This window comes from Procambarus clarkii, chromosome 54, assembly GCF_040958095.1.
Source record: "Procambarus clarkii isolate CNS0578487 chromosome 54, FALCON_Pclarkii_2.0, whole genome shotgun sequence".
Classification (NCBI taxonomy): Eukaryota; Metazoa; Arthropoda; class Malacostraca; order Decapoda; family Cambaridae; genus Procambarus; species Procambarus clarkii.
The window spans coordinates 15,533,516-15,546,228 of NC_091203.1; the positions used below are offsets into that span (position 1 = coordinate 15,533,516).

At 48.3% G+C, this 12,713-nt stretch overlaps 2 protein-coding genes across 2 annotated transcripts in view; one reads left to right on the plus strand and one right to left on the minus strand.

Annotated features, from left to right (window-relative positions):
* Positions 1 to 12,713, plus strand: part of LOC123763239 (uncharacterized) — a 168,095-nt gene that overhangs the window by 82,127 nt on the left and 73,255 nt on the right. The window lies entirely within an intron of this gene.
* Positions 8,662 to 10,984, minus strand: LOC138352628 (uncharacterized). The gene is made up of 5 exons (XM_069305127.1): positions 10,878 to 10,984; positions 10,429 to 10,509; positions 9,245 to 9,718; positions 8,978 to 9,168; positions 8,662 to 8,880 (listed from the first exon to the last, which is right to left on the minus strand). The coding sequence occupies exons 2-5, from the start codon at positions 10,507 to 10,509 to the stop codon at positions 8,754 to 8,756; spliced, it is 873 nt and encodes a 290-aa protein (XP_069161228.1). The 5' UTR covers positions 10,878 to 10,984; the 3' UTR covers positions 8,662 to 8,753.

Consider the following 12,713-nt stretch of genomic DNA (forward strand, 5'->3'; position numbering starts at 1 on the left):
TCCATCAAGTGACCATGGGTTAAGCGAGTATGGCCAATACGCAACCTCGCCAGAGCTGTTTCCCACCGCCGGTTACGGTGGAAGGAGGACTGCCACGAGGAAACACAACATTTAAGAGTACGTAGCTTGTTACCAGTAACAGACAACCAAGAAGCCTGCCAACGGGTAAGGACTGAGGAATGGATAACCGGGTAAAAGTCGGAATACGGAATGCCCTTACGAGAGATGGGACAAGAGCGGACAGCTTCCCCGGCGGCAGCATCTGCACTCTCATTTAAAGACACACCAATATGGCTGGGAACCCAACAAAACTCAACCGACTTAAATTTACTGTGAACGAGAAACAGCCAATGCTGGATCTCGACAACCACTGGATGAACCGGATTAAAGGACCCGAGAGCCATGAGGGCACTACGAGAGTCAACAACAACTACAAAGGAAGACTGACAACGAGAAAGCAGGAGACGAAGAGCATAGAGAATAGCATAAAGTTCCGCTGTAAAGATGCTAGTCTCCGGAGGCAAGCGACACATAAGTGCGATCAGGAAAAACAACAGAGTAGCCAACACCGTCCGCTGACTTAGACCCATCGGTGAAGACAGAAACGGAGCGGGAGTGAGAAGAAAAGTGCTCGACGAAAAGGCGTTTTAGAACCGTAGGAGGAGTAAAAGCTTTAGTGATACGGGTCAAGGATGTACAAAACCGCGGAAGAGGGACCCTCCACGGGGGCAAAGAAGGAACAACACGAGGAGAAACATTAGAAATACGAACGGAAAGAGAATCCTGCAGGCGAGATAACTGGACAGAAAGAGGGAGGTGGTGAAGAGGAACAGGAACTGCAGGAGGGGTAAAAGTTAAAGCACGACAGAGGCGAGAGGAAGGATGTTGCAAGGACCGCGCAAGAGAGCGAAGACAGTAGCAATCACGGCGGTCCTGGAGAGACAGGAAGCCAGTGTCAACATACAAGCTAAGGACGGGAGTCGAACGAAAGGCATCAGAACTGAGGCGCAACCCAGTATGGTGCAAAGCATCAAGACGGCGAAGAGTAGAAGGAGAAGCAGACGAGTAAGCAGGGCAACCATAATCGAGCTTAGACAGGACGAGAGAGGAATGTAAAGCAAGGAGAGTGCGCCTATCTGCCCCCCAAGAAGTATGGGACAAGACCCGAAGTAGGGTAAGGGCCTTAGAGCACTCAACACGGAGGTAAGAGATATGGGGAGACCAAGACAAACGAGTGTCAAGGAATAACCCCAAAAGCTTCGCGGAATCTTTGTATTCAAGGGGATGACCATAAAGTGACAAAGAGGGACGAAGAACAACCCGTTTCCGCGTAAAAGTCATGGCACAAGTCTTAGAAGTAGAGAACTTGAAGCCATGATCAGTGGCCCAAGACGACACGGCATCAATGGCAAGTTGAAGCCGGCGTTGAAGGAGAGGCGAATCATCACCCTGACAACAAAGGGTAAGATCATCGACATAGAGAGCGGAGAAGACACCAGAAGGAAGAGAGGAAAGAAGACCATTGAGGGCAACCAGAAAAAGAGTAGTGCTCAGAACACTACCCTGGGGCACACCTTCGTATTGCTGAAAAGAGGGAGAGAGAGCGGTACCAAGACGCACCCAAAAGGAACGACGAGAGAGGAAGCCGCGGAGAAAGAGAGGGAGATGACCACGAAGGCCAAAAGAATGAAGTTGAGATAGGATATGATAACGCCAAGTGGTGTCGTAAGCCTTTTCCAGGTCAAAAAGGACGGCAACAACGGAGGTCTTCGCAGCAAAAGCAGTACGAATATAGACCTCCAAGTTCACCAGGACATCAGTCGTGCTGCGGCACTTGCGGAAACCAAATTGAGAAGGGGAGAGGAGGTGATGGTGTTCCAGGAACCACATCAGACGAACGTTAACCATTCGTTCAAAGAGTTTGCAGACACAACTTGTGAGAGCAATAGGGCGAAAGTCCTTAGGGAAAGTACCCAGAGACCCCAGTTTGCGAACAGGGAGGACAACGGCATCGAGCCAGTCCTCAGGGACTGACGACGACTCCCAGATCCGATTATACAGACTCAGTAAATACTGAGACGTGCTCGGAGGGAGATGGCGAAGCATCTCATAATGAATACCATCGGAGCCCGCCGCCGTAGAACCGCAGAGGGCCAGGGCAGAACGAAGTTCAGAGAGAGAGAAGGGATCATTATAGGGAAGCTGAAGATGAGTGCAGAAATCTAAAGGACGAGACTCAAGGACAGGTTTACGAAGAAGGAAAGATTGGGGAAGATGAAGACCAGAGCTAACAGAAGAAAAGTGGGAACCCAGTTCGAAAGCGACCTGCAACGGGTCCGCCACAAGAGTATCATGGAGGTGAAGGACCGGTGAAACATCGGGAACGAACTTACCCGCTATCTTGCGGATACGCTTCCAGATCTGGGCCAGAGGGGTATCGGACGTAATTGTTGAGACATAAGATGCCCAACATTCACGTTTAGCCGTACGGATGGCCCTACGGGCCACCGCACTCGCTTTCCGAAAGAAAAGAAAAGAATCGGTCGTCTGCCTACGGCGGTGCCTCTTCCAGGCTGCATACTTACAGCGGACAGCCCGAGCACAGTCCGCACTCCACCAGGGAACGCACTTCCGTGGACCCCGAGAGGAAGAGCGAGGAATAGAGCGGAGGGCAGCGTTGAAGACAGTGTCATGAAAAAGGAGGAGAGCGCGAGAGAGAGGCATAAGGGAGAGGTCAGAGAGAGCAGCACTGAGGGTAAATAGGGTCCAGTCTGCCTTAGCAAACTGCCACCTAGGGAAAGAGAGGGAAGGGCGAAAAGAGAAAAAAGAAACAAGGATGGGGAAATGATCACTTCCATGGAGGTCATCAAGAACCTGCCACGTGAAATCTAAGTAAAGAGAAGAAGAGCAGAGAGAAAGATCAAGACAAGAAAGGGTGCGAGTCCGAGAGTCCAAATGAGTGGGCTCACCAGAATTCAGAAGAGACAGGGAAGAAGAGAGGAGAAACGGCTCAAGGAGGCGACCCCGGGTATTCGTCAGAACGTCACCCCAAAGAGAATGACGGCAATTGAAGTCACCCAGCAGGAGCACAGGCTCCGGCAAGGAGTCTAGGAGGTGTTTCAAATCAGGAAGAGAGAGCGGGACACTCGGGGGGAGATAAATGGAACAAATTGTGTACCATTTCCCCACAAAGATACGAGCAGCAGAACAATGGAGAGGCGAAGGAAAAAGCAAAGGAACAAAGGGAACATCGGCACGAATCAAGAGAGCAGAAGAATTAGAAGCCCCAGCAATGGCTGGGGGGGGGGGAGAGAAAGGAATAGCCACGAAAACGACCAGGACGAGCACCAAGCATTGGCTCCTGGAGACAGACACAAAGGGGCGAAAACCGCGAAATCAGAAGTTGGAGTTCGAGGAAATTGGCGTAATAACCTCGAACGTTCCATTGAAGAATGGACAACGACGAGAAGAGAAAGGACAAAAACAGAGAACAAGGAAGAAAAGGCGAAAGAGCAACAGAGCACGTTAAAGAATATCAGGGCCGGGATCAGGGTCAGCAAAGTCAGGGTTAGGGGGCATGGGTAAACTGAGCAAAGACGGAGGGAAGGAAACGGGTGAACAGATAAGAGGTGGGCGGGCGGGGTCCGGAGGAGGAGGAGGAAGAGGAGGAGACAACGGAGAGGAGCAGTCAAGGACAGCAGCAGGAAGAGGGTGAGTAGAAAGAGGGGAGCGCACCTCGGCAAGAGCAGCAACCGAAAAGGAAGCAGGGGCCAAAGAAACCCCCAAAGCAGGAACAGGGGGCGCAATCACTGAAACGGGAGGGGAAGGAGCAACAGAGCCAGAAGTAGGAGCTGAGGAAGAAAGCGAAGCCTTCTTACCCGCTGGGGAAGAGGAAGGAGAGGAGCCAGGCTTTCGCTTCTGACTTAAAGAGACCGGTGTCCCAGCAACTACGTACCGGGCAACGGATTCCAGTGTCTCAACAGGAGAAGCCGAACGAGAGCACACACGACGGCCGTTAGAAGAGCGATGGACATCCGCCCGCACCGACAGGCGGTGGGGAGAGCCGATAGATGGAGGAAGAGGATGGGAAGGAGGATCGGAGGGGGACGAGGAAGAAGACACAGGAGACACGACAGACCGGGTAGAAGGAAGGGGAACCCCAGACATTGGACCAGGAGGAGGATCCTTCGGGAGAGAACCCAAAGGAACAAAGGAGGGGGCAGTGGGCGCATCAGGGTCCAAGGCCCGGAAACGGTTGTGAGTCTGAGGAAGGCGGGAAGGACGAGGAGAGGAAGAGCGCAACACGCGAGCAGAAGAGATATTAGCAAAAGGCGGGAGCCGGCGAACCTGGCGCCTCGCCTCAGGAAAAGATAAACGCTCCCGGTGCTTCAAGTCGAGGACGGCTGCCTCAAGCTTGTAATGGACACACGCACGGGAGAAGGTAGGATGGGCCTCACCGCAGTTGAGGCAACGAGCCTGGGGAGAAGTGCACTCCGACTTAGAGTGACCTTCACCACCACACAAAGGACAGAGAGAGAGAGTCCCAGAGCAGCAGAGGGCACCATGCCCAAACCTCCAGCACTTGTTACAAAGTCGAGGAGAAGGAATATACTCCTGGACAGAGCACCTAGCACCAGCAAGAATGACAGAGGATGGAAGGGTCCTACCATCAAAGGTGATATTCACAACGCGAAGGGGTTGACGGCGACGACCACGAGGGGGACGAGTAAACGAGTCAACCTAGAGGACAGAATGGCCTTGGGCATCAAGGATATGCCGAATATCATCGTGGCAATCCTGCAGATTCCGAACACCGGTTGCAACATGGGGTGGGAGGAGAATAGTGCCAACACTGGCATTCATCTGAACGTTCTTGGAGACCTGAACAGGGGTCTCGCTAAGGCAAGATAAGGCAGCCAAGCGGGAAGCCGCATCCTGAGGAGCAGCAGCAACGACACGTGTACCGAGACGAGTGGGGTGGAAAGTAACAGACGCATCCACGGAATCTACAAGATGCCGATGGAGGGAGAAATCGTCAGGAGGCACAGAATCAAGAGGGAGGAGATCAAAGTATTTGGCCCATGAAGCAGGACCAAACAAGGTCTGATACGCATCGGCACGAGAAGGATTCGAGCGAGTGTGGTTGGGGCGCGAACGGCGTTGAGAACCCCTAGAGAGAGAGGGGTCAAAAGGCGCAGTAGTCACAACGAAAGACTTAGCCACACCAGGGGACGAAGTGGTCACCACCTGGGGCTGGAGGCTCGACCCAACCACAGAGGAGGGAGGGGAGCTGGGGGAAGAAGTCAGGACGGTCAAAGGAGGAGCAAGGTCGGGGCCCAACGCAACGGGAGCTACAGAGCCTGGTCTTCCAATACAGGCCGACTCGGGGGCTTGGTCGCCCACCCCACGAGCCTGAGAGGGTACAACGGAAACATTCAACGACATAGAGACGAAAAATGACATTCATCCACGAATGTGCCCCCATACCCACCAAGGAGCCACAATTAGAGGCAGGACACCCAACAGGAAGCTATCGCCGATCATGCCGGGGCCCCCTAGGGGTGCGTCGTGAGTATACGCCCCACAAACGCCACCTTAAGAACCGTCAGTCCGTCGAGATCAGGTTCAGCAACGAAAGGGGGATTGACAATAAAAGGTTCCCCTCGCTCGAGACGTTGGGTACTACAGTTCTACGGGTGCAAGAGTATGCCTCAAGAACCCCGGGCGTCAAAATAAAAGAAGTCCAAAGAAAGAAGCCAAAACATGCAAAAGGTCGGCAGGAAACGACAAGCAGATAGAAGAAGAGGGGGGGAGAAAAACGAAACATAAGGAAAAGGAAAAGCGATCCGGCACAATTGGAGAAGACAGCAGCAGGAGTGCAAGGCCAGAAAAGGACAGAGGACTGCCCAACGGAGCATCACACTCCGGCAGCCGCCCACCAAGCCCCCTCACGACGCCAACGGGCCGGATGGGGAGGGGGCAAAACCGCGGAAGAGGGACTCTCCACGGGGGCAAAGAAGGAACAACACGAGGAGAAACATCAGAAATACGAACGGAAAGAGAATCCTATAGGCGAGATAAACGGACAGAAAGAGGGAGGTGGTGAAGAGGAACAGGAACCGCAGGAGGGGTAAAAGTTAAAGCACGACAGGCGAGAGGAAGGATGTTGCAAGGACCGCGCAAGATAGCAAAGACAGTAGCGATCACGGCGGTCCTGGAGAGAAAGGAAGCCAGTGTCAACATACAAGCTAAGGATGGGAGTCGAATGAAAGGCACCAGAACTGAGGCGCAACCCAATGTGGTGCAAAACATCAAGACGGCGAAGAGTAGAAGGAGAAGCAGACGAGTAAGCAGGGCAACCATAATCGAGCTTAGACAGGACGAGAGAGGAATGTAAAGCAAAGAGAGTGCGCCTATCTGCCCCCCCCAAGAAGTATGGGACAAGACCAGAAGGAGGGTAAGGGCCTTAGAGCACTCAACACGGAGGTAAGAGATATGGGGAGACCAAGACAAACGAGTGTCAAGGAATAACCCCAAAAGCTTTGCGGAATCTTTGTACTCGAGGAGATGACCATAAAGTGACAAAGAGGGACGAAGAACAACCCGTTTCCGCGTAAAAGTCACGGTACAAGTCTTAGAAGTAGAGAACTTGAAGCCATGATCGGTGGCCCGCCAGGGAAAGGAGTCAGGCCAAAGGAGGAGCCAAGTCGGGGCCCAATGCAGCAGAGGTTACAGAGCCCGGTCTTCCAAGACAGGCCGTCTCGGGGGTTTAGTCGCCCACCCCACGAGCCTGAGATGGTAAACAAAAGCATTCAACGATATGGGTACAGTGATAAATTCATCCACGAACGTGCCCCCATACCCACCATGGAGCCACAGTTAGAGGCAGGACACCCAACAGGAAGCTATCACCGATCATGCCGGGGCTCCCTAGGGGTGCGTCGTGAGTATACACCCCCTTAAGAACCGTCAGTCCGGCGAGATCGGGTTCAGCGACGAAAGGGGGATTGACAATGAAAGGTTCCCTCACTCGAGACGTTGGGTACTACAGTTCTACGGGTGCAAGAATATGCCGCCTCAAGCACCCGGGCGTCAAAATAGAAGTAGTCCAAAGAAACGATCCAAAACAAGCAAAAGGTCGGCAGAAAACGACAAACAGATAGGAGAAGAGGGAGTCAAAAAGGAAACAATGAAAAGGAAAAGCGAACCAGCATAATTAGAGAAGACAGCAACAGAAGTTAAAGGCCAGAAAAGGACAAAGGACCGTCCCACAGAGCATCACACTCCGGCAGCCGTCCACGAAGCCCCCTCACGACGCCAACGGGCCGGATGGGGAGGGGGCACCTAATAGGAAGCTATTGCCGATCATGCTGGGGCCCCCTAGCGGTGCGTCGTGAGCATACGCCCCACAAACGCCACCTTAAGAACCGTTAGTCCGGCGAGAGCGGGTTCAGCGACGAAAGGGGGATTGACAATAAAAAGTTTCCCCTCACTCGAGACGTCGGGTACTACAGTTCTACGGGTGCAAGAGTATGCCTCCTCAAGCACCCGGGCTTTTAAGTAGAATTAGTCCAAAGGAATAACCAAAATAAGCAAAAGGTCGGTAGGAAAAGACAAGCAGATAGGAGAAGAGGGGGGGGGGGAAAGGAGAAAAATGAAACAAAGGAAAAGCGATCCAGCACCATTAGAAGACAGCAGCAGGAGTGCAAGGCCACCAAAGGAAAGAGGACTGTCCCACAGAGCATCACACTCTAGCAGCTGTCCACTAAGCTCCCCTCACGGCGCCAACGGGCCGGATGGGGAGGGGGGACCCCCAGCAAATAAAGCGCGTTTGTTTTAAAGGATCCACTTGTGCTGGATACGCTCAACCCTTTCATCTACCACCGAAGAATACACGGGTCTCTATGCAAAGTGGATGCACAGGGTTGCAGTACACTTGTGCACCGTCACAAAAGGAAGAGCGAGGGAGTCACTCCTTACTAAAGACTGAACACCGAGCCGCTGACAATGTTAAGCTACCATCTATTGAAGGTAGGGTGGCTGTAGGAATTAAGTGAAGAGATATGCAGTTAAAGAACTGCAGAAAGTAGAACACTTTTGCAGAGAAATGGTCAAATTTAATGAGCATATTAATTTTCGATTAATTTTTTTTTCAATTTACTGTATTAGAGGTCCAGCAGACCACCACGTTCCCACCCCCACCCCCCCCCACCCCAACCCTCGTGCATCTGCACCCAAGTCACATAGTCAGTGATGAAAGTATCCTCTTAAGACTTATTTACCAGGTAGTCAACCTTCGAGTATCAGTTTTATAGATAGCCTAAGAAGGCTGCCAATAAAGCTGTAAGTACCTTATATATTTTAGTCTTACATTAATAGTCAGTTTTCTCCTTTAGCACTGTGGCTGTTACGTTTTAACGACTTTCCTGCGATGTGTTTCGTTGGATCACTGACCATCTCTATGGTTCGAGTTGCCGAATATTTAGTTTGTTTACTAGACATCCCGCCCATTAAATATTTCCCCATGTATAACACGCACTATCGGAACCATTAGAATACAGCTTATAAGTATCTACTCTATCTTACCAACTGCTTAACAAATTTCTGAACAGGCAAGCAGACATTTACTGTGGACACAAAGTTACCTATTAAAAAGAAAAATTCTTGAATAAAGTTTAATAGACCATACAGACCGATAATGTTAAATATGTTTAATATTACGTTCTTTAAAAATCTTAGAACGGATGAAGGTGCTAGAGCTGTCTATAACCGTAGCGGGCTCCGGGGACGAGGACCGTGTCGGTGACTGTGCGGTAGTCCGTGAACACTGTGCTCTTAGTATTTATGTTCGTTCTCACCAACGTTGTCGTGTACGACAGCCTGTGGGGAGTAAATTGGACAATTAATAGTTATTCTTTCAAGAAATGAAGAGACTGGCAGTTACAGTACAAAACTGTAGACCTGGCATCGAACTTACACTTGGGTAGCAGTAGTAGTGTAGGTAGTCTGCACGATTACGTACGAGGTGTGGGCGATTGTCACGTAGTCTAAAGACCTTTCAGTCACAATCCTGAAGTCTGACTGCACATACGTGACCGTTAGTGTTGAAGGTCTGACAACTACCGTTGTCTGGAGGGCTACGCGGTCATCCACCGGCGTTTGTGCCACCTGTGAAAGAATACTTGAACTAGTCCAAGGTCAGCGTCCAGACCATCGTTTATCACAATACATACCAAGTACTCACCGCGCGTGTTCCAGTGGTGACAGTCTGGACGGTGAGGGAAGTGAGGGTGACAGCCACACTCTGGAAAGCCTGATCAGTGAGGGTGACGAAGCGGTCGATGGTGAAGAGCTGGGTGACAGTGGGGTTAAATAGTGCATCCACTCTGCTCACTTTAGGACTGCCATACCTTGCACCAGCGTAAGGAGCCGGACCGCTGCTGCCAGAGGTAGCTCGAGGCCCGCTGCTAACTTGTCCAGCCCTGTCACCGCTGCCTACTCCTTGGACAGAACTGCCAACTGGACCGCCGCCGATGCCTTGGCCGAGGTTAATACCTACTCCTTGACCGCTGCCAAGGCCTAATCCAGCACCCAAAAGTGGACCGCTGCCGACGCCCGGGCCGCCACCTACAACTGGACCGCTGCCTTGTTGACCCGATGACCCCTGAGAGCTGGTACTAGCCGCACCTCTGGTCTGACTGCCATAACCAGAGCCAGGCTGATAGGTTAGAGGAAGGCAAACCATTTAAAAGGTACATGAAAATACGCCATTGTAAGTCTTACAATTACAAAGAAATCATAGGTCTAGGAGCTGCGTACAGGCACTGGCGCGCCGTAGTGGCTATACAAGTCTTATAGTACAGTAAAGTAAATCAAAAGACCGTTCCAAAATTTTAACAAAAATCTACACATTTATAAAAGTATGCGCTAGATGTTGCATACCTGTAAGGGTAAATTTAAGCAGTACCAAATTGTTGGTTGTGAAGGCCAATTGTTCATCTTCCACCCATAGTGAATGATTGAAACAATTCATAGACATCTTACAAGCCTTGATGTAACCCTTTACCACCGAGCATTCATGGTTGAGAAGGGCCTTACCATTGGTATAATTTTCTAATGTTTTTTAAAATTTTACTACAATAAGAGGGTTATGATAAAGCTATGAGTTGACTGGAAACTTTAGTGGTACTAGTATCTTATTTAGGAATGAGAGATCTATTACATAATAGATGAACCGACAAAACAATTTAGTTTTAAAATTCAGAAGGAACATTTGTGTACGAATATCAATATAACAGTTAGAATTGTTTAGGCTGCGACTACGCTAGCAAGACATTCGTGACATTTATGGATCCCCCCCCCCCCCGCGATTTATGCAAATTAAAATCTAATTTTCGTAAACAAAATTGGAAGGCTACGTTTACTCACGGTAGGAAGTTGTGCGACGACTAGATTTTGTGATATTCCCAGGGTCGTCCATATTAATAGTACCCAGGAACAGGAAAACATCTGAGAGAAGAAAAAGTTGCTGCATGAAAGTTAAATCAATAAAATCATCTGATGCGGTACAAGTTTGATCAAGAAGTGCTGGAGGGTGGTTATAATTTACCTTGAAGAGTGTAAAAAGACAGACGATCAATTAAAGTGAACACTATTTAGTTTACCTCCAATTATCAGGTGTTAATTAAACTTAAGCTTGCATTTCTTATAGCTTTTTGGCGAGTATACCGAGTATATAAGAGGATTAAAAACAAACCACCCAGATACCACCTTCATTGTGAAAGAAACGTAAAACGCCAACTAACGTCACACAACACCGGTTCCATAACATTCATGGATTTAAACAAATAACAATAACTATCCTTTTATACACAAACCTTGAAGCACGGAGAGAATGTTTTCACCTCAAAAAGTTGGGGATTGAATGACAAATGTAGGAAGGTGGCCCGACTCGTTGCCTTCCCCACACACTATAAACATACGCACTAACAAGAGACTATGGAAGAAGGATAGGAAAGCTCTCTATAAAATATATAGATCATGTAACACCCAACCCAACACTCGCCCGGCCTAACAGTGCCATCTATTGACGAGTGCGCCAACTACATGAGAAAGTGGTACTAATGCATTCCCCTTCCCTCTAACATTACATCATTGACTTTCTTTATTTATTGGAAAAAAATCTGTTTCTTAATTATGTCGTGTTAAATTGTTTGTGGATAACTTCATTAATTACAATGTTTTCACTTGTTTTACCGTGTTTAACTTCCTATATAAAAACAAATATTAAACAAATATGAGTCCATAATGTCCGTGACAAAAAACAAAAAAAAGTCTCGCGGGACTCGAGAACCTGTCGTAAACAGGTTTGTCTGCCGTAAGACCTGCTTGCAAAACCATTACTGATCTCTTGAATATCTTCATCTGTGTTTGAATACATCATTTTCCCTCCCGTGCTGTTATAGATCAAGTTCTTTGAGCTTAGAGAAAATGTTTGTTAAATATGACAGCTAACCACTTAGGGTTAGTGGTATTATTAATGGTAGCGGGTCTACAGTACAGGATAACACATCCCGTCAGAAATGAAAGCCGGGAGATCCCCAGCTGGATATTTGGGATGAATAAGGAACTAATGTCGCCAAGATATGGATTACTGGCAAGCCTTTCCAGTCCAACTATGCAAAAATCGATGCTGTATGAATTGTGTGTTTGGGGAAATTTTCAGGCAGAATATCATCAGAATCTGTTGATGCAGAATGTTGAGGTGTGCAAATATATACATCGTCATGGTATGATTAGTTTTTAATGGGTCTGTTGATAGATGTCTCATCATCCTGATTTTGTGATATATTGTGCCTTTACAATATATCATCTTTCAGATTCTTAGCAAAATGTCACTCACTTTATACTTATAATGTAAATTTCAATTTAGACTCTTATGCACCTGTATAAGAGTCTAAATTGTATACACCTTCAGTTAAGTGTAGTCAGCATTTAAATGATTTGGAGTTGTTACCAATTAAGTTTCTGACTTAGATAATAACAATGTCTACTGCTTTTCTGTCATTGTGACTCATGTAATTAATTTAATGTACTGTTCGTTTTATGTATATTTTCCCAGTTATAAATGAGCAAACATTTATGAGTACATGTTTTTATTATTACTGTCAGGGATACGTGTGATCGTTTTCTGCCCACTTTTCATCAAGAACTGTACTCACTATATTTAGATTGGCTGGAAGAACAGGTTTTCTCCCTAGTAATACATCACTTTCTATTTTGCTAAGCGACAAACAACTACATAGGTTGCCAGTTACACTTTATCTTTAAGGTGATTGGTTTACTTAGAAATATAATTGAAAAATGCATGTGGTCTTTTCTTCCCTGAAAATTTTCCACAGGTTTTCGAATGAGCTCAGCAAGCTTTGTCTCAAGGTGGGATTTGAATTTTGATGGTTTCAAGCTTGATAGCTGCAAGAACTTCACTGCAAATAACTCTGAGGCCTGGATTCTCGTTTTTTCATTCGCACTTAATAAAGCCATACTTCAAAAATTCTTCGCTTTGTTGCCTCCACAACATTTTTTCTTGGCAAGGAGTTCAGAAGAGGATGCAGACACAGATGCCTCTCCCAAAATCGTCACATTTTCACCTGCAAGTTTGTCTGTCTGTCTGTCTGTCTGTCTGTCTGTCTGTCTGTCTGTCTGTCTGTCTG

Excerpts from the sequence above, each read along its gene's own strand:
- LOC138352628 (XM_069305127.1), bottom strand. The coding sequence starts at position 10,509 with ATGTTTTCCTGTTCCTGGGTACTATTAATATGGACGACCCTGGGAATA. Across the intron at positions 9,169-9,244 it reads TCACCACTGGAACACGCGCG|GTGGCACAAACGCCGGTGGA; the intron begins GTGAGTACTTGG and ends ATTCTTTCACAG. Across the intron at positions 8,881-8,977 it reads ACTACTACTGCTACCCAAGT|GCTGTCGTACACGACAACGT; the intron begins GTAAGTTCGATG and ends TACTCCCCACAG.